General features: G+C 41.8%; 1 protein-coding gene across 8 annotated transcripts; it reads left to right on the top strand.

The window, feature by feature from the left end:
* Positions 1 to 1,811: 1,811 nt before the first annotated feature.
* hcfc1b (host cell factor C1b) lies at positions 1,812 to 20,889 on the top strand. Of its 8 annotated transcripts, none has more exons than XM_083554858.1 (29): positions 1,812 to 2,045; positions 3,118 to 3,722; positions 4,089 to 4,292; positions 7,262 to 7,410; positions 7,495 to 7,655; positions 7,743 to 7,951; positions 8,168 to 8,252; positions 8,874 to 8,980; positions 9,076 to 9,255; positions 9,426 to 9,752; positions 10,019 to 10,170; positions 10,300 to 10,491; positions 10,777 to 11,001; positions 11,427 to 11,528; positions 11,694 to 11,889; positions 11,989 to 12,125; positions 12,277 to 12,415; positions 12,552 to 12,757; positions 12,875 to 13,928; positions 14,638 to 14,777; positions 15,005 to 15,241; positions 15,495 to 15,741; positions 15,861 to 16,169; positions 16,327 to 16,445; positions 16,540 to 16,677; positions 16,771 to 16,956; positions 17,101 to 17,398; positions 17,675 to 17,738; positions 18,709 to 20,889. In XM_083554858.1, the coding sequence occupies exons 3-29, from the start codon at positions 4,097 to 4,099 to the stop codon at positions 18,746 to 18,748; spliced, it is 5,595 nt and encodes a 1,864-aa protein (XP_083410984.1). In that variant the 5' UTR covers positions 1,812 to 2,045; positions 3,118 to 3,722; positions 4,089 to 4,096; the 3' UTR covers positions 18,749 to 20,889. The 8 variants fall into 8 exon arrangements, with proteins under 8 accessions (XP_083410984.1, XP_083410985.1, XP_083410982.1 ...); XM_083554856.1 differs by having other exon boundaries at positions 1,813 to 2,045; positions 9,426 to 9,758; XM_083554854.1 differs by having other exon boundaries at positions 1,813 to 2,045; positions 11,694 to 11,898.
* The last annotated feature ends 131 nt before the right edge of the window (positions 20,890 to 21,020 follow it).

Consider the following 21,020-nt stretch of genomic DNA (forward strand, 5'->3'; position numbering starts at 1 on the left):
ACTTCTGTGTCAGATTTCAAAAAAATATCACGACACATATTTCCGTATCGCCGTATTTCTGTTACTCGGTCGATTATTTGAATATTGGACACTCGGAGAGGAAAATAAACGAATCCGCCGCTTCCCGTCGATGTTATCAAAAATCGTAACGATACTAACAATAAAAATAAATGACGAATTCTTTTATTTATTTTTTTTTCTTTTCAGGCGCTTGTGGTACATTAATGTTAGATTGGTGACGGGGGGAATAAAGTATTAATGTTGTGCAAAATATCAGTCTGCATGTGGTGGTGTTTTTTGTTTGTTTGTTTGTTTTTTTTCGATTTCGAAAAGTTTTATTTCAACATTATTCGAATTATAACGAGATTTCAATTCGGTCAATACGTCAATTAAAAAAATTAAAATATTGTAATAGAAAATACAATGAATATATACAAGTTTAGACATTTTATTTAATTTACTTTGTTTTGTTCATTTTCCAATTTTGGAAGACTTTTTGTTTCAGATACTTGATCAGACTGAGGTTTGGGGAAATTTGGACGTCCTGGGAACTTTATATATTTAAAGAACAAAATAAACACACACACACACACACACACACACACACACACACACACGTGTCTCTAATGCTATTCGTGTCACTGTGGTTTTAATGTTCTGGCTGATTGGCTGAAAGATTTGGAACCACCTGAGATACTTGGATGTGCAGGAACAGAGCTTCTATTTTCTCTTTGTGTTCATCACGTATCTCCTTAACATCTGACGCTGTCCCGAAGCAGCTTTAAAATAAATAAATAAACGAAATAATTCCTTATAAAAGTTTTGACGTCAAGAGATTTGTTCCCTGACGTTTCTACCTGATGAGCCGAGCCGGTGGTGACAATGACAGGAACCTTGAGGAACCTGATTCAAATTCCTCATCAATGTGCATTCGAAGCATTTCTCAGACACCTTCAGAGCGACTTACATTTCTCTCATTTATACATCTGAGCAGTGGACGGTTTAAGGGCCTTGTCTAGGGGCCCAGTGGCTTCTTGGTGGTGCTGATCTCATTACCTTCTGATCACAAGTCTTAATGTCATAATCTCCAACAAAGATTCTCGAATCTCTCTCTATATAATTGTGTATATATGTTTGTGCAAGGGGGGAGTGGTGGCTCCAGCGGTTAAGGCGCTGGGTTGCCGATCGGAAGGTCTGGGGTTCAAGCCCCGGTATCGCCAAGCTGCCACTCTTGGGCCCTTGAGCAAGGCCCTTAACCCTCTATGCTCCGGGGGTCCCTTACGAGGGAAATATCAAGGTCCGTGACGTCGGAGTGACGTGGGGCCGCCTTCCCGTGGGCTCACCACCTGCAGGAGGGACCGTAAGGGATGGTGCTGTGAGGATTGGGCAGCAGTTGAAGGCAGGGGCCTGCTTAGACTGCTGCCCCCGCGACCCGAATTACGGATAAGCGGGAGAAAATGAATGAATGAATGTTTGTGCAAATACAGTCTCGGTCGGTCAAAACGTTTTTGTATCGTCATACCGTAATACTATAAAGAAAAGCCATTGAAGGAGAAGATCTTTGGACTGGTGCTGGATGTGTGTGTAGAAAGGTAATGTGAATAAATATAATAAAGTGGAGCGTGTGGGAACAGGTGCGGATCTTGAGTCGGTGCACCAAAGCGGATATCTGCGCTCGTTTGAGGGGGGAAACTGCACACCTGGAGATCAGGTGCGGTCAGATGGAGAACATCGTTGAGATGTTCTAGTTTTGTGTGTGTGTAGAGAGGAAACAGGAGAGAAGCGCAGCGCCGCTTAGTGGCCAAACTTGCGCACTGCAGGTCGCGTTCCTTCCCCGGCACATGAAGCGTCTACACGGCGCGTATTTACCGAAGGGGCTTGTCAGAGAAGATGGCGGCTTCCTGGGCGGCATGAAAGGATGTAGCGCTAGCCGTGTCGACAGAAAACAAGCGCACTCTCGGGCTCCAGATCCGTCGAACTCGCTCTCTCCCTCGGGTTTTTTCTTTTTCTCGGTTTTAACAATAAAACCATTCGGAAAGTCTCGAGTAAGTATTCGGGTTCCGCGCTCCGTGATGCGCGGACGCCTTCGTTTTTTTTTTACCCCCTCTTCCCCCACCACTGCACCGCTCCGGTGACGGCTAACGGGACCGTCCGCCATGTTTCTTAAGGGAAAAAGCTAGCATGCTAGCGGGAAACGACACAAAAACCCCGGGAAATTTCTTCCCCACTGCCTTCTTTTTTCCCAACCATGAATAAAAACCACACTGCAAAAAAAAAAAACGAAGCATGCAATATTCATCTATCATGACGGAAAATGTATACATATCTATTTCCTCATTAAAAACGAGCTTAGCCGTGTTAGCAGTGGAGTGTATGTGCTAACGTGACTAGCTAAGCTATATTAGCCGTGGTTAGCATTTGCACTTTTTGTATTGTTCATGTTAATTGTTAACTTGTTTTGACCGCGTGGTTGGAGTATGAATCTTTCTCCGGGTTTAATGCATGAATATTTTAATGATATATATATAAATGTATCTGTATTTTGTGTTGCAAACTCGGGTTTGTAGCGCTTAGCATCGCGCTAGCAATGGGTTTGAATCAAGATGGCGGCTCCCATAGAAAAGGCTGCAACTGAATACCCAGGGGGCGGGGGAAGAAAGGGGAGGGGGGAGGGAGGGAAGGGGGTTGTTAAAAAAAAAAATCGAAGTTTTTATTTTTTTTTTACGTTTAATAAAATATAATAAAAATAATTATATGAAACAAACCAAACCAAAAAATGACGACAAATTTTAAACAATTATAAAAGTAAGGAAAACTTTATTGACAAATCAATTTCACCCCCAAGTGAATTCACAAACGCAAGTTTTTTTTTAGGGGGGCGGTCCCTTTTTAAATCGGATTTATTTTTTTATAAATATTGATCAATTTAAATGTAACACGGATTTATGGGTTAAAGGACTCGAAGTTGGTGTATTTTCATTTTCAGGCGGAGGGCTTCTATTTTTATTCTCCTCACGCTAGCTCGTTAGCTTAGCCACCCCCCTCCCCTGTTGTTGAGTTAGCCGGGGCTAAAGCAGCATCACGACTTAGCCGCTCCCCCCCCCCTCTTCTTGCTAGCTGAAGCTACAAGATGGCGGCTCCCGCGGGGACGGTGCGCGGCTCCGCTCTCCCTCTCACACGGCGTTAAAACAAGCCGGGATGGGAGATCTGGCGTTCGGATTCTCATCGGGAACGAGTTGATCGCACACGGGATGAATTAATTTTTTTGAAGGATTTTTTTTTATTATTATTAAGTTTAAAAAAAGAAGAGCGGATTATTTCTCATCCGGCGGCGGGCTTGTTTTATTTTGTCGCAGAGTGAATGCCGCTAAAATGGCGGCTTCCATCAGGCTCTTAGGCTAACGCTAGCAACTTTTCTTAGCTTGCTGCAGTTTTTTCCCTCCCCTCACCTCAAACTACACCGAAAACTCAATTTGGATTCGTTTTATTATTTATTCTACATTCTTTCGGATTTTTTTTACTTCCCCAAGCCGCACAAAACGGACTATTCGACATCTTTGTGTGACGCGGCTAATCATCCTCGAAGCTTTTATTATTATTACCACAGGATTCTCTCACCTTTTTTTTTTTCTTCTCATTTTTTTTCCTGCTCTAAACAGGGCGGTAAACTTGGAATGGACTAATTGTTTTTCTTATATAAAATATTTTCTTTCTCGCATTAGGTAAAACATTGACTTTTATTCATAAATATGTTTATATATACATACATGGGGTCTGTACATTATTCTTCCGTAACATGCTAGCTCAAAGAATTAGCTTCTCCATTGAGCGGATGCTAGCTGCATATTTTCTATACATGAATATTAAATATAAGTATAATATATATTAAAGATGGCGTTTATTCGCATTTATTTTTCGTATTATTTGTAAAAAAAAAAAAAAATTCGGCTCCTTATATTTTTATTTTTTGCGCTAGTTAGTTAGCTTTGCTAGCATACGCTAGCACAAGATTTCGGAGGCATGAACATTTTATTTATTGAGGTATTTTTTTGTCTCTTTTTTTTTAATACAAAAAAAAATAAATAAAGGGGGAAAAATGACTTCTGGTACCAACATGACGTCGGGCGGCTCGGGCACCGTGTTGCAGCCGAGGTGGAAGCGAGTGCTCGGATGGTCCGGCCCGGTGCCCCGGCCTCGTCACGGCCACCGCGCCGTCGCCATTAAAGAGCTGATGGTGGTGTTCGGCGGCGGCAACGAGGGTATTGTGGACGAGCTTCACGTATACAATACAGGTTAGAATTACAATTTTTTTTATTTTAAATATATTTATATATCGTTGTACGTTAATAAGTGCAGGTTGGAGGGTAGGGTGGCTAGCTTTTTGCTAACACCAAACGCGCTAATCTTTTTGCTAGCACCCGGACCGGCGCTGTGAATGAAACAACACATGCTAATGCTATATTTTTATAACATTTTTATCTTGATTATAACAGCTTTTTTTTTTTAACCAGATCTTTTATGTATGTTTTGCAGACACATGTTTATAAATACGCATTTATATGTATATGTGCACACTTTTTTTTTTTTCCTTCTTTTTCGATTTGGGTTAAAAATGCTAAGCCGGGTATCCAGCTAATGCTAGAGCGCGCGCGTGCGTGTGTGTGTGTGTAACCCGCCCGCCGCTGCACACAGAATGGAGGGAAAAAAAATGCAAACAGAAATGGCGGGATAATCGAGCGGCTTACGTCACTGCGCCGGCAAGCCCCGCCCCTTTCCATACAGCTGCACGTTTTTGTGTAAATATTTACAATATAACAAAATGCATAAAATTTAGCCAGACACATGGGACTTAAACTGTAGAACTTGGGGTGTAACTTATGCAACACTTTGCTATATTTATAGATAAATAGACAGACAGACAGACAGACAGACAGACAGACAGACAGACATTTAATCTTGAGGATGGGTTTTCCTTTTAAGGACACAATGAAATGGATAGTAATTTATTGAAAATCCGCATTTTACACATATATGATAAGTTCTGTTTTTAAGGATCTCTTTTTATGAACTATACCAAAAATAATGAACAAGGAATTATAATTAATTTACATTCAGCAATAAGGACTGGTTACCTTTTAAACTAATTGGCAATTCATTTAAAATAATGTATGCAATATATTCCTGCACGTATATCCGGTTTTGTGTTTTAAGGACCCCGTGTAATGAACTACACCGAGCGGAATGTATGAGGATTATAGCTCTTATATGAGGGACATTTGACGATGAGGGCAAGGAATTGAACGATGTATTTAAAAAAAATATTTCAATAAATCACCAATGTTAAATATAATGAAGGGAATGTATAAGGATTCTATATAAAGAACTATAAGTAATGGACATTCGGTGGTGAGGATAATTTTTTTCAGCGTCTTTCTATTCGAACAGTATTTCATTAAAGGACCCATCAGTGACCAGCACACCTCAGAAATGACGGGCTGATGATGAGGACTGGTTCCCTTTTGAGTCTTGTTCCTCCATGTCAGAGTTTTTCCTTGCCACTGGCTCGCTCATTGGGCATGAACATTTATCAGATTTAATATACAAATATACCCGTTGCAGCATGTGGAGAGAAGTGTCCGATAGGAGACACTTGCACCACATCAAGAAAGAAACAATCGTAGTGGTTTTGCTGCATCCCGTTTTATACGTCACAACCTTAAAAATAAACAACCTTAAAACTCTGCCCAGTTTTTCAGGGTTTTTTACGTTCCCTATATCCGGTCAGCACCACGTTTACAGCAGAAATCAGAGGATTTTGTGTGACTGTGGCTTTTCTAAATATAAAGTTTCTGTTGACGTGTTACTTGTCTTGCAGGGTGATAAATAAAGCTGTAAGACTCCAGGTGTTAAAGGGGAAATTCATCTTGTATGTGTTTATGGAAATGCACAAGTTTTCAGATTCAGTGTTGCAATACGTAGTCAATATCGTATGAAAGTGTGCATCATGTATGCATTATATGCGAGTCATGCAGGATGTAAATGATGTATTAATTGCTGAATGCTTATAGCAGGTATTTTGTAATAATGTGGGATGCCTTGTGCATATTTGTGCCATTTCGAGAATTTCATTTACCCAAAGATAAATGAGTGCAATTGTTATAAATGGTTTACTTTTTTTTTTTTTTTTTTTAATGCAAAGAAAAAAAAACTTTCCTTAAATGCAAAGTTGTAATTCGTGCAGTTTTATAGTAAGGGTGGTGCAGGCAGAAATGAATTCTGAGCCAAAATAAAGGAACTTATTTACTTACTTTAAAAAAAGAGCTAACGAATACAACATTTTTGTAATCTTCCAAAAGCATTTGTGTTGGAATGCTTATTTATATAGAAGGTAGTGAGACATACACACACACACACACACACACACACAGAGATATGAGATATAGATAGTGGTTCTTAAAAAAAGACCTGGAAATCTTCCAGATTTATAAAGGATAATTATTTATATTTATGGCATTTGGAAGACACACTGATCCAAAGTGGCTTTTGTTTTTCCCCATTTATGCAGCTGAGCAGTTGAGGGCCTTGTTTAAGGTCCCAGGCATCATGGATTTGAACTCCTGTCCTTCTGCTCTGAAGTCCAATGCCTTTACCACTGAACTGTCATTTCCAGGAAAAAATCCCTTTATCAGTGTTATTGCATTTTTTTTTTTTTTGTGTATATATTTATTTATTTATTTTTAAATTAACATTGGATTGAATCCAAACCTTTGAGACTCGGTTTTGTTTAAGCGAAGTTCAGGATGAAATATGCATAATTTTGAGAAGCCCTACCGTACCGTGTAAGCGAGACAGTAAGCTTCAGTTCCCCCAGGATGATTTCGCAGATGTTCTTTCAGTGATGAATATGCCTAACTGTTTGTATCCTGTATACTCCGCTTATATTTGCCCAATTGCGTCATTTTGATCATCCCCCAGGTTTGTAGGTCGCGTTGTTTTCGTAGACGGTAAACGTTTCACAGTGTGTTGCCCTCTGTATGAACATGTATGTGTCAAATGAAATTTGCAATATGCTAAATTGGTTTTTGAGGATGAGGCGTACCTGACCCCAAATTTACAGTTTTACATACTCTTATGTGAAACGGTAGCATTAAGCTAGAAGGGTTTTTTTTTTTTTTTTTTCTCGCCATTTTGTTTGTCTAATACTTTATTGCTCACAGCAATGCCCTGTTGTCTCATCCGTTGTATTTCTGTTCATCTGCAGCGACTAACCAGTGGTTTATCCCGGCTGTCCGGGGCGATGTGCCACCCGGCTGTGCTGCGTATGGATTTGTGTGTGACGGCACCCGGCTCTTGGTGTTCGGGGGAATGGTAGAATATGGAAAATACAGTAACGATCTCTATGAACTACAGGTGGGTTTGTCGTACATTGTCTAAAATAGTCGATTTGGAGAGACTTCGTTCAAAATGTCTTTATTTATTTTTGTTATAAAACAGGCCAGTAGATGGGAGTGGAAAAGGCTGAAGCCTAAAGCTCCAAAGAACGGCCCACCTCCTTGTCCACGTCTGGGCCACAGCTTCTCCCTTGTGGGAAATAAATGCTACCTTTTTGGCGGACTTGCCAACGACAGCGAAGATCCCAAAAACAATATTCCGAGGTACTACTTGATCGCGAATGAATCGTGAATTGCATGTAGTGTGTTCGGACTAAGAGGGTAACCCAGAATCCTCCTCTTCATATACAGATACCTGAATGACCTGTACACACTCGAGCTGCGTCCAGGCTCCAATGTGGCAGGCTGGGACATCCCTATCACATATGGCGTGCTTCCTCCTCCTCGTGAGAGCCACACGGCCGTAGTCTACACAGAGAAAACCTCAAAGAAGTCTCGCCTCGTTATCTATGGAGGCATGAGCGGCTGCCGCCTCGGAGACCTCTGGACGTTGGATATAGGTAAGATAAAGGTTTTAAAATGTTTAAATAAGATGTGATTTTTAAGAGCTTTTCGGAAGTTTCTTCTTGGTAAACATCCACTGAGCAGAGTTTAGTTTTATTTATTTATTATTTTTGGCGACAAACAATAAATGTACAGCTCGATGTTTGCGTTTTATTTTTCTGGTGCTAAAAGTTTTGAAATGTATTTTAGTGACCAAATCTTTCATCTTACAGACACACTTACTTGGAACAAGCCGGCAATTAGTGGCACTGCTCCTCTTCCTCGCAGTCTCCACTCTGCCACCACCATAACCAACAAGTAGGTTTGACCAATACTGATCGCTAGGTTGGATCGTACTTGCTGATAACCCGTCTAATCAACTGATTATTACAATGGATACTGGATACAGTACTGAACCGTGAACGTGTGCTAAAGCAAATAATTATGAATATATTTGTTAATAAATATATAAGTATAAATAAATAAATATAATATAGAGCTCTTCGTGCAGCTCGCAATCTCGTGTAAAAACTAGCATTTGGCGTCAGTGATTTGCCTCTAGAGGCCGCTCGTGTAATGACAACAGACCGGAAGCCGGAAAAACTATCGCTATGGATTTTTGCCTATAACTCCACCTCTGTCAATAACTAAGTGCTATTTGAAAGCCAACCTTTGTCATCTAATCCATGGATATTAGTTAAAAAAAAATTTAATTTAATGTTTCAAATGTGTCTTTGGCATTAAGAGGGCTTTAAGGGCATTAAGCGTCTTAAAGCAAAATCCTCGATTATTCGATGAGCTTTTTAAAAAAATATTTTAGTATTTTTGGATGGGCTTAAATTTCAGTGTTAAAATGTGAAAGTTACATTAAATGCAGCAAGGATTTAGTGATGTGCATTTTTAATACACCCGACATATAAAAACCTGTCCTGTCTCGAGGATGTACGTGTTCGGAGGATGGGTGCCCCTGGTCATGGATGACGTGAAAGTGGCTACACATGAAAAGGAATGGAAGTGTACAAACACACTGGCATGTCTAAATCTGGGTAAGTTTTAATAACAGCTATAATGAATGCGTCAGAGCCGAAGCATGCTATACCTGTATTAGGAAAACAGTGTCACTTTTGTCTTCTTGTCTTAGACTCAATGGCATGGGAGACAATTTTAATGGACACTCTGGAAGACAACATCCCGAGAGCAAGGGCAGGGCACTGCTCCGTAGCGATCAACTCCCGGCTGTACGTTTGGAGCGGCAGGGACGGCTACCGCAAAGCCTGGAACAACCAAGTGTGCTGCAAAGACCTCTGGTATTTAGAGACAGGTGAGAAATGTTTTTTTTTTTTTTTTTTATGCAAATTAACTACTCGCCTGAATTTGTTTAAAAGTGGAAAGAACTTGGAGAGATCCCGTTCTCATTGTTAGCCAATAAAAATAAAATTGTGGTAGTGATTTGGTTAAATTTGTATTATATATTTTATTTATTTTACACAGATCGTCCTCTGGCGCCGTCGCGCGTGCAACTGGTTCGTGCCAATACAAGTTCTCTGGAGGTGAGCTGGGGCGCCGTGCCCACTGCCGACGCCTACCTGCTGCAGCTCCAAAAATATGAAATTCCTGCAGCGACGGCGGCCTCCTCACCGAGCATCACTCCCACCACCTCCTTGCCCACCAACTCGCCCAAGAGCCCTGCCCCGGCTGCCGCAGCCCCTGCTACTCAAAGCATACCAATCACAGGGGTCACCCTCATACCCCAGGTGCCCTCACCTACCACATCCATGCCCGGGAGTCCACTCGCTGCTGCCTCACCGCGCGGTCCAGGTAAAAGTGCGTAACTTTAATGTCTCTTTATTTATTAAATCTTGGTTTGTAAAATTTGTACGAAAAGCTAAAAAAAAATGTATCACCTTATTTTCTGTCGCAAGACAAATAAGCTTAGTGTACTTTTACTGTTTAATTTATTCAATAAAGCTGCGCTAAAGAAATCCTCCTGTTCATTTCAGATTTGTAAATATTTGTGCTTGTTAAATGCCAGCGTTGGAAATGTTCTTACATCTTGTTGTTTTTGTTTTTTGTTGTTCGTACAGCCATCCTGAAAGTGGCAGCTCCTCAGTCCACTGCTGGGACGTCTATAGTCACTGTGCGTCAGGCCAATCAAGTGGGAAAATCCCCGGTTACAGTTGCATCGCTTCCTGCTGGAGTCCGTATGGTCGTTCCTGCACAGAGCGCACAAGGAACGGTACGTTATTTGGATTGGTCTGCAAATCCACTTTATCCAACCATTATAGTGCATAGTACTGCCTGCTATTTTTAGCATGCTCAAAAAATGTGTATTTATTTAAAATAAATTATACCTTGTTCTTTCTAGCCGATCGGGAGCAGCCCGCAGATGAGTGGCATGGCCGCACTGGCTGCAGCGGCAGCTGCCACACAGAAAATCCCTCCATCAACAGCAACTGTGCTGAATGTTCCAGCAGGAGCCACCATCATGAAAACCGTTGCTGTCACTCCAGGCTCCACAGCTCATCCTGCTTCAGTGAAAGTAGCCTCACCAATGACTGTAAGTATGGTGTCTGAACTTTAATTGGGCCTATAAATGTAAACTATAATAATTAATAATGTTTTTCATATAACCACAAGAAACACAAGAAATTTTTTTTTTAATGGACATTTGACTTTTTCATGTTTTGTATAATTAAATAATACATAAATATTTCAGGTTATAGATTTTAAAACGGTTTATTTGGACAATAGCCTACCAAATACCACATTTCTTTTCCATGCTTTACCTTCTATCTCGGTGTATTACTACTCAGTCTCACAATTCTATTCTCCTTCCATCAAGGTGAGCAACCCAGCCACCCGCATGCTAAAGACCGCTGCAGCTCAGGCTGGAACTTCGACCATCACCACCCCAAACACGCCGACACGTCCCATCATCACCGTGCACAAATCTGGCACGGTGACCGTGGCCCAGCAGGCCCAGGTGGTCACCACCGTGGTGGGAGGAGTCACTAAAACCATCACGCTCGTCAAGAGCCCGCTCACTGTGGGCAGCGGCGGCACTCTGGTGAGGACTAAGCGCTGATGGAAGTTTGTGTGCATTGTTTAAATCCTTTAGCAAAGTCTCTCAATATTAATACTATTCAAATTTCTTTTTTAACTTATGAAAGCTTGTTAATATTGTTTAGTGTTGCACGATACATTGCTTTTAAAAACTTTTATTAGTACTTGTACTTTGTGTGATGGCTGTAGTGGAGAGTGTTTGACAACAGGGGGCCATGTGTTTCTAAGGCACGTTATGTTCGTGTCGATTTTTTTTTTTTTTATCAATTTTTTCATGGTGATGAAACTTTGTAAATTTTTACAAATGTACTTATTTATCCTGTGTTTACGGTCATTTTTGTTTAAACAGTTTTACTGTTTTAGCAGACGGCAAACATGTCTTTATTGTGTGTTTATTAATAAATATGTTCTATTTTTGCTGCCTTTCAGATCTCCAGTCTGGGTAAAGTTATGTCCATGGTCCAGACAAAACCAGTACAGTCCGCTGCAGTGACCGGCCAAGCCGGCAGCCCTGTCACACAGATCATACAGGTCAGCACAACACAAGAAATTTTCTAGATTAGTTTTCAAAACGCTACAACTCCGTGATCACAAAGACGTGCGTCATTGAGAGCGAACTCGAAGTACATCAGAACTGTATAGGAACATTTTGTGTAATTTGTGTTTTGAGCATCTTCTGTTGTTTTCATCTTCCAGACGAAGGGTCCTCTGCCTGCAGGCACCATTCTGAAGCTAGTTACATCAGCAGACGGCAAACCCACCACCATCATCACTACCACCCAGGCAGGGGGCACTGGCAACAAACCAACCATTCTGGGCATCTCCCCGACCAGTACTAACAAGCCTGGCACCACCATCATCAAGACCATACCGATGTCTGCTATTCAGCAGGGTGCTGCAGGTTTGTTTTTCAACAAGAGGATTATTTTATGCTGAATTAATTTCTTAAGCTAATAATTTATTTTTTATTTATTTTATTTTTTTTTTATAGGTGCTGCCGGTAGCGGTGGTATAAAATCTCCCATCACGATCATCACAACCAAAATGGTGACACCTGGCACACCAGGAAAAATCATTACCGCAGTACCCAAACTGGCTGCTGGATCTGCACAGCAGGGAGTGACTCAGGTGAGGTTTTTTGTTTGCTTGCTTGCTTTTTTTTATTATTAATTTAAACCCCTGACCTAAAAACAAGTTTTTTAGGTTTTTTTATTTATTTTTTATTATTATTTTAATAAATGTCTAATAGGTTACCAATAGGTTTTTTTTATTTTTAAAGGTGGTCCTCAAGGGGGCGCCAGGGCAGCCTGGTACCATTCTTCGCACCCTGCCCATGGGTGGTGTGCGCCTCGTTTCTCCTGGTACAGTTTCTGCTGTCAAACCCACAGTTACCACACTGGTGGTTAAAGGCACCACAGGTAACCTTTTTACTTTTCTTTTTGTTTTGTTTTTATTATTAAATGGTTTTAATATTTCTTTTTGTGTTTACTGCAATTTATAAGCCCTTTATTGGATTTATTTTATAATGATGTGGATTATAATGGATCTGTGTAGGAGTAACTACTCTTGGCACTGTGACCGGAACGATTTCTAGCAGCCTGGCAGGGGCCAATGTTGCCTCTGCTAATGCTAGCCTGGCTACTCCCATAACCACCCTGGGCAATATAGCTACACTCTCCAGCCAGGTGATCAGTCCAACTGCGATCACAGTGTCTGCAGCCCAGGCGAACCTGACTACTACACCTACTGTGGCCATCCAGGTACCTCACCTGCTATTCAATTTCTTGTATACGGAAATCTTGTATATATGTTTCTGTGGGGGTCCAACATTTCAAATGTCATATAGTGAGTAACCGAATGTTTTTTTCTTCCTGTAGGCAGCTACGCAGCCCACTCAGGTGACCCTGATTAGCACCCCTAGTGGCGTGGAGGCCCAGCAAGACCTCCCTGTGTCTATCCTGGCCTCCCCCACCTCTGAGCAGCCCTCCACCACCGGTGCTGAAGCGGGCGACATGCCGGGTGAAGTGACTCTGGTCTGTTCCAACCCACCATGCGAGACTCACGAAACCGGTACCACCAACACGGCCACCACAGCATCCGCCAAGATCGGAACGGAGCGCGTGTGTTCCAACCCACCTTGCGAGACGCACGTGACTGGAACGACCAACACGACGACCACGGCATCATCCGACATGGGTCGCATGCAGCAAGTGTGCAGCAACCCGCCGTGCGAAACCCATGAAACGGGCACCACAAACACATCTACACAGGCATCCTCGAACATGGGCATGGGAACAAACACTGTACAGAGAGTGTGTTCTAACCCACCTTGTGAGACCCATGAAACGGGCACCACCAACACATCCACACAGGCATCTTCGAGTATGGGCACTGCGCAGACCACCACTGTGCAGAGAGTGTGTTCCAACCCGCCTTGTGAGACCCATGAAACCGGCACCACCAACACATCCACGCAGGCGTCTTCGAGTATGGGCAGCGCCGAGACCAACACCGTACAGAGAGTGTGTTCCAACCCGCCGTGCGAGACCCATGAAACCGGCACCACCAACACATCCACGCAGGCATCCTCGAGTATGGGCAGCGCTGAGACCAACACCGTACAGCGAGTGTGTTCCAACCCACCTTGTGAGACCCATGAAACCGGCACCACCAACACATCCACGCAGGCGTCTTCGAGTATGGGCAGCGCTGAGACCAACACTGTACAGAGAGTGTGTTCCAACCCGCCGTGCGAGACCCATGAGACTGGCACCACTAATACGCCAACACAGGCTTCATCCACCATTGGGGCAGGCCAAAATGGAACGGTGCAGAGAGTGTGTTCCAACCCGCCATGCGAGACCCACGAGACCGGCACCACTAACACAGCTACTACTGCCACCAGCAGCCTCGAATCAGCTGAAGGATCGGGTATGGCTGATTTTTATTTCTCAGTTTTTTAGGGTTTAGTTTTTTTCACTGAACAAATTTGGTTTGACAAATTAAAACTTGGGCAAGTAAATAAATTGTATTTATTTTTATATATATATATATATATATATATATATATATATATATATATATATATATATATATTAGTTTATTTTTATATATAATGACTGGCCTACACAACTGAAATCCAACAGATTTTACAAGATCGGTAAGTAAATCCTCCAGTCTAATTGTAGGCACAGATTAACTCCAACTTTAGTTTAGTGGTATTACTTAATCTTAAGCCTACCAATATCGCTTTGAGAAACGGAAACCTATGCAAATTGTTAGCAGGTGCTCTCCAGTATAACTAGATGTATAATCAATGATGCGTCTGGTGGCAGTCTAGGAAGACTGCAGGTATCAAAACAAGCTGGGTTGTGATTGCTGGTCACTTTCAAGTTAGCTCTCAGTTCCTCTGGGAAATATGATCTTTTGCTGTAGAATAGACAATATTGTCAGAATTATTTGTACATACAAAGATGTAAACAATGTCCATCTTCAGCTTTGAGTTACACAATAATAATCTTTTATAACACTTTATAAATTCTAATTTATAACACTTTCATCTTTACTCAAATTTTCTCATTTAAGCCTCTGCAGTAGGTTTGTGTATTACCCTTTCGTGAGACTGTCATTTTTCTTGCAGCACAACAGAGTGGTAATGGACAAGATGCAGGAACCAGCGTTGAGGCAACTTCTTCGACAGAACCCACCAATCCTCCGATTCAGAGCAGAGCCATCACCACTGTGACACAGGCCACGCCCACCCCAGGACCCTCTGTTCCAGTAAGCCATTGAACAAGGGAATATTGTATGTTACAATGACTTGTGTGTTAAATGTCTGGTTTGTTCTCTATTCTGAGTCAACTAGTTTATTTTGATGTTCTCTGTACATGTACATATTTACTGATGTTTGTGAAAAATCAATGCTTACTTTATGTATAAATATTACTGGGTTAACCCTAAACAAACCCGACTCATGCGCTTTTTTTTTTTTTGCTGCCCCCTTTCAGGAAATCTCATCCATGGCAGGCTCTGCTGTAGTCGAGGGCTCTGGTGAAGCCGAGGCAATGGAGCAGGGAGACTCCGAGGCAGTAGCGATGGGCGAGGAGCCCATGCAAACTGAAGGCGAACTGGGTGAAGAGGGAGCTGTCAGAGTTGTTGCTATTGAGGAGGGTGCAACAGGGGATGGGGGCACCATGCTGCAGGTTCATGTGGCCATGGAAGCTCAGCCTGGCCAGGGAGATCAGGTAGGATTGGGCGAGGTGGCAATATGGATATTTAGGTTTGCTTGACTGCATTAGTAAATATTAGTGCCTTCTTTTTTGTGGGTTTTAAATAAACTATTTTGCATTAATTAACATAATTGTAATACAGGTAACCCTTATGAATAAATGGATTACTGTAATGTGATACTAGACTAGTGTAATAAAAGCAAATAAAATAATAAGCTGCTTGAACATGGAGAAATTATTTATTTATTTTTTGGTCCTGCCTGTGCAGATGGAGCAGGGAGGTGAAGGCGCGGAGGCCGTGGCACTGGCAGCGCAGGACTCCGAGGCATTGGCACTGCCTCAGGAACTGATGTCAGCTGAGGGGCAGCAGACCACGCTAATGGTGACAGGACTGACCCCAGAGGAACTGGCAGTCACTGCTGCAGCAGAAGCCGCTGCTCAGGCTGCAGCCACAGAAGAGGCCCAGGCGCTCGCCATACAGGCAGTGCTGCAGGCAGCCCAACAGGCTGTGCTCAGTGAGTAATCTGTGCAGGCTAAGCTTTTGGTTAACCTTCATTACAGAAGTTATTTGAACCATTTCAATCTAAAAATTATATTGAATTAAAAAAAAAAAAATTTTTATTTCTCCTCTCAGATGAAGATGCGGGACAGGACGGTCAGCAGACCACCACCATTCCTATTGTGTTGACGCAACAGGAACTGGCTGCTCTGGTCCACCAGCAGCAGCAACTCCAAGAAGTCCAAGCAGCGGCGGCGGCAGCAGCTGCAGCCGCAGCCGCCCAGCAGCTCGGGGCCGGTTCGGGCGCAGCAACTCTGCCTACCGAGGGCCTGGCGCCTGCGGACAGCCTCAACGACCCCACGACCGAGAGCAACGGCCACGAGATGGCCGTCGCAGCAGTAACTGGAGCCGTGGCTCAGCTTCTACCCAGCACTTCTGCAGAGAGTGAGGGAAAACATGCAATCAAAACTGTACTATTATATAGAAGGGAGACTTCCTATTTAACCAGTTTATGCTGCTGTGTGCTTTGATACAAGGATAAGGGAAATTGTCTTGAATGTCATAATGTGACTAAATTTGTGAATTCTTACTTTTAATGCAGCTTTAGCTCCATCGAGTACACTTGCCCCAGCTCAACCCATGGTGGTTGCCAGCCCTGCCAAGATACAGGCTGCCACTACACTTGCTGAGGTGGCCAATGGCATCGAGTCTGCAGCTGGGGTAAGCCGACTGATCCACGCACGCACTCTTTCTACAATATGTACATAAGATAGAATGTGCCGATTTATTAATTTTTTTCGGTTGGTGTAAACAGAAGCCAGGAGCCCCCCCTGCAGTTGTGAAGCCACCAGTGAAGAAGGAAAATCAGTGGTTTGATGTTGGAATCGTCAAGGTGACCAACACGGTCGTCACACACTATTACATCCCAGCAGACGACTCGGAGGTCACAGATGTGAGTCGTATTTTCTTTCTAATCTGATTTTGTTTCTGTCGTGGTTTGTGTGTGGAGATATAACCGAATGAGTTTGAATGTGTCCCATTTCAGGATGATTCTGGGGCCATACCAGACTACAGTCAAATGAAGAAAGTGGAGCTCTCTCCTGGCACCGCATACAAGTTCCGCGTGGCTGGAATCAATGCGTGCGGCCGTGGAACGTTTTCTGAAGTGTCTGCGTTTAAGACCTGTTTGCCCGGCTTTCCTGGAGCACCATGTGCCATTAAGATCAGCAAGGTGAAATTTATGTATTTTTTTTTTTTATTTTATTAATGTTCTTGTAACGTTTGTATTTCTTTGTGTGGGGGGGTTTTTGCTTTATTTATTTACTGAGCATTGTGTTGGGTTTTTATTTATTTATTTTTTTCCTCTGCTTATCAGAGCCCTGATGGTGCTCACCTCACCTGGGAACCTCCGTCTGTGACCTCGGGGAAGATCATAGAATACTCAGTCTACCTGGCCATCCAGAGCTCTCAGACGACCGAGGCGAAAGCGTCTGCCCCGGCTCAGCTGGCCTTCATGCGGGTTTACTGTGGGCCAAACCCATCCTGCCTTGTCCAGACATCCAGTCTGTCCAATGCACACATCGACTACACCACCAAACCCGCCATCATCTTCCGCATCGCCGCCCGAAATGAGAAGGGTTATGGCCCTGCTACGCAAGTCAGGTGGCTACAAGGTGAGCTGGTGGTATTACATTAAGATATTAAGCAATGTTTAAAAAAGAAATCCTTTTCTATTTGATATTTAAAAAAGATATTAAATTTTTCCACATGCACATTCCACAGAGCAATAGTTTTGATGGCCACATTTTATTTGACACTAGAAATAAATATTGCGCAGGCTGAATATGATGCATAGTATAGTGGATTTACAGGTTTGGAAGAGAAATGTGTGAGATGTTTGTGGGAAATTTGCTTGATTGTAAGCCAGGAATGTTTGTGATCCTTTCCAGAAACTAGTAAAGATGGATCCGCTGCCAAACCTGCAGCAAAGAGACCGGTCTCATCCCCCGATACGTGAGTATTTCATTAACGAATGCTATATACAAGAACTTGGGTGCTACATAGGGTCTAACCTGAAAGGTGGTTCAACTGTGAATATGTAATAAAGTGTTATCTAAATCTTCTCAATATTGAGATTGCGTGGTGATGTAGGTCAAAGTTAGAAGAAATTAAAAAAATAAACTTCAAAAAGGTTTAAAGGGTTCTTTTTGAAGATGGTGTCTGATTAGGAAACTGGTAGTGATGATGGTTCATGAACGACCCATTTTTGTTAATTTTTAACGAGTCTTTAAAGTGACTCAGAAGAACGAGTCGTCTCAAGGAGTGATTCGTTTGTTTTCTTTGGGATGCGCATGAGCAAATTTTTAAATTTGAAAGGAAAAAAAAGATTCAAAGAACTAAGTCATTTTAATGATCTGATCCTCCCATTGCTAATATCTGGATGCAGGCTTAGGCCATGTCCACACTAATAAGTTTTTTTTTTTCTCCTTGTTTTGGCCTTCCGTCCACACCAAGGCAACGCTTTGTCAACGAAAACGAAGCTTTTTGAGAAATTTGAGTGCAGTTTTCGAGTCGCAGTGTGAACTGTGAAAAAGGCGGCTTTCAAAAACGATGACGTGGTTTTTTTTTTTTTTTTGTTTTTTTGTTTTTTTGCCCACAAGTCAAAGAGCCGGAAAGTAAATAAACTTAAGCATTTTCGGATGTGTCAGTGTGAATGAGCAATGTTTTGAGAAGCCGATGCAAACTAGTGTGGACGCTACACGTTTTTACACAAAAAAAAAAAACTGGATTAGTGAAGACTGTGTCCAATCAAGTATTTCAACAGACAAGACCCAACATCTGGAAAGACTTGACGATTGCAAGTTTTTTTATTTGATTTCAACAGTGTTGAAAAACTTAATGTCTTTTAGTCTCTTCTGTTTGTCAGAAGTGATAACAGCATAACTGAAAGATCTAAACTTTTTCTCCTCCTCACTCTCTACAGGAAAGGTACCGGTCCCAAAAAGGCCAGAGCCGACCAGTGAGAGATTTTGACGTGCCCCTCCCCCTTTGAGACCAAGACCCCTGAACCGAACTCCTTCCTGCTGAATGCCCTCCCCAGCCTTATTAAACTCGCCTCCCTTTACCACTTCCTACTTAATATGAAAAGACAGTGGAGGAGGGAAAAAAAGAGAGAAGGATCAAGATAATCTGTTCGTGCCCTACCCCTCCCCCCAGATCATCACTGGACATCTTGGTGCCATGGACGCCTTATCGCTTCGACTGTGTTGAAATGAATCCGTATTATAAATGTCTTCAGACAGTAAAAAAAAAAGCACATTTTTTTTTTTTTTTTTGTGAAATTTTCCAAATGGCAGCATTCAGTCAAGTTAACTGTATTGTTTCCTTGTAGTTCGTTTATTATTTTTTTTTCCCCCCTTCCTTCATGTTCTTTTATTTTATCTTACAAGCAATAGATAAAAAAAACAAAACAAAAACAATGCTCTTCTGCCAGTTTTTTTTTTTTTTTTTTTTTTAAAGTCTGTATATTTCAGTTGAACACAGACGGACGGACCGACGTTGGAAGGTAACCGAAGAGGGAGTAAGCCGACAATGAAGCTACACCTGGAAATCCATTGAAGGATGGGAAGGGGGGGGGGAGAACAACAACACAGCACTTGGTGATGCTTCTGAAGAAAAAAAAAAAAAGAAATTTCATTTTATGACATCTGTAATTGTATATTCAATCCGAGTCCAGTAGCCTGTTATTACATCACTGTGTTTTCATTCATAGCTCTGAGGGAATTGGAGAACTGTATTTTGTACCGAAGACGTAAGGACTCCGATCCTTGTAGACAGGGAGGTGTAGGACTTTTTTTTTTTTCTTTTTTTTTATTGCATTGAAAAGCATGTTGTATAAAGAAAGAAAGGGGGGGGAGGGGGATCCCATAAATAGTACGAAGTGACGCAGAAGCTCGCTGTGTGTGGTTTATTTTTGTATTTTTTCTTTTTTTTTCTTTTTTTTTTTTTTTTTTTTTAAACAAAAAACAAAACAAAAAAAAAAAAACACTTTCCCCTTATTGTGTACATGTATGTTTGCTCAGTTTAAAGAAAGAAAGAGAAAAAAACAAAATTTCCTGCTCATTCCTGTAGTCTGAGTGTCTCGCGGGGGATCCTGTGGCCGATAGTCCGGTGCGCCACATACACCTTTTCTACATCCCCACCTTCAAGGAAGCTTTCAACCGATAACTCAGAAATGAAAGATTGACGTGAACTTTTTCTACACGCTTTCAAGAAAGGACTACTCTCTACAAAAACAAGCTTTAGCATATTAAATAATGAGTTCTTCCCCCTCTCTTTTTTCCTTATGCATTTTTTTTTTTTTTTTTTTTCTCATCCCAACTTGTATATTGTTGATCATTTAAACGGAGTGTGTTTGCTGGAAGGCTGTTTTGTTTTTCTTTCATTTTTTCCCCCCTTTTTCCTGTTAACCTTGTTCACTAGTTCATAGTTTATGTAAACCTGTCTTTTTTTCGAGTTTCTGTGGATTTTTATTTTCTTCTACCCATGCTTGGTTGTGAGCTGGTTTGAGAGCGAAACTGGGAAAACTGCGATTCTTCACGTTTGTGAGGGGAAAAAAGAAATGTCACGAATTTTTTTTTTAATGTTGGAGCAGTTTTTTTTTCTGTGCAGATGGTTTCGGGGTGCAGGGTACAGATGGATGGACTGTCGGGTTTGAGAGTGCGCTCATACGGAAACGAGTTTATTCGTTGTGTTCGGTTTGATGACGCTCGATTCCGATCCTGGACCAGCATGCTTGCTCTGTTTGGGATTTGATTTATTTTATTTTTTTCCGCATTACACACCCAAGCCCGTACCCCCCCTTTCCCTGTCCCCCAATGGCGTTTGACTGAAAGGTGGACCCGTTATGTGTCTGAATGGGAACAAGAAACATGTGGTTTGCTTCTCTTGACAGATTTGCGAGAATGATGGGGGGGATGATTGGCCCAGCCAGCGTTTGAACTCAGTTGTAAATTAGTTCTTTCACGTAGCAAGAAGTAAAACAAAGAAAAAAAAAAAGAAAAAAAAAACGCCTTTTTATATAATTATCTGTAACAAATGTTTTTACATGTTGTCATCTATTGATTGCTTTTGTGTCTTGACATATAAAAGTAATGGAAATCTGTCTCTGTGTTCATTTTGTGTAATGTCACAACCTTTTTGTTTTGTTTTTGTTTTTTTTCCAGTTCGTTGTTTGTATCGGAGCGTTCTTTAAGATATGTATAATTAATATAAAAGAAGACCAGCAAGAAGATG

The sequence above is a fragment of the Silurus aristotelis genome (assembly GCF_946808225.1).
Source record: "Silurus aristotelis genome assembly, chromosome: 11".
Taxonomy (NCBI): Eukaryota; Metazoa; Chordata; class Actinopteri; order Siluriformes; family Siluridae; genus Silurus; species Silurus aristotelis.

What these genes read in the sequence shown, in the direction of transcription:
- hcfc1b (XM_083554853.1), top strand. Translation starts at nt 4,097, where the DNA reads ATGACTTCTGGTACCAACATGACGTCGGGCGGCTCGGGCACCGTGTTG. An exon ending in GCTTCACGTATACAATACAG is followed by an intron (nt 4,293 to 7,261) that starts GTTAGAATTACA and finishes GTTCATCTGCAG; the next exon opens with CGACTAACCAGTGGTTTATC. An exon ending in CCTCTGGTATTTAGAGACAG is followed by an intron (nt 9,256 to 9,425) that starts GTGAGAAATGTT and finishes TATTTTACACAG; the next exon opens with ATCGTCCTCTGGCGCCGTCG.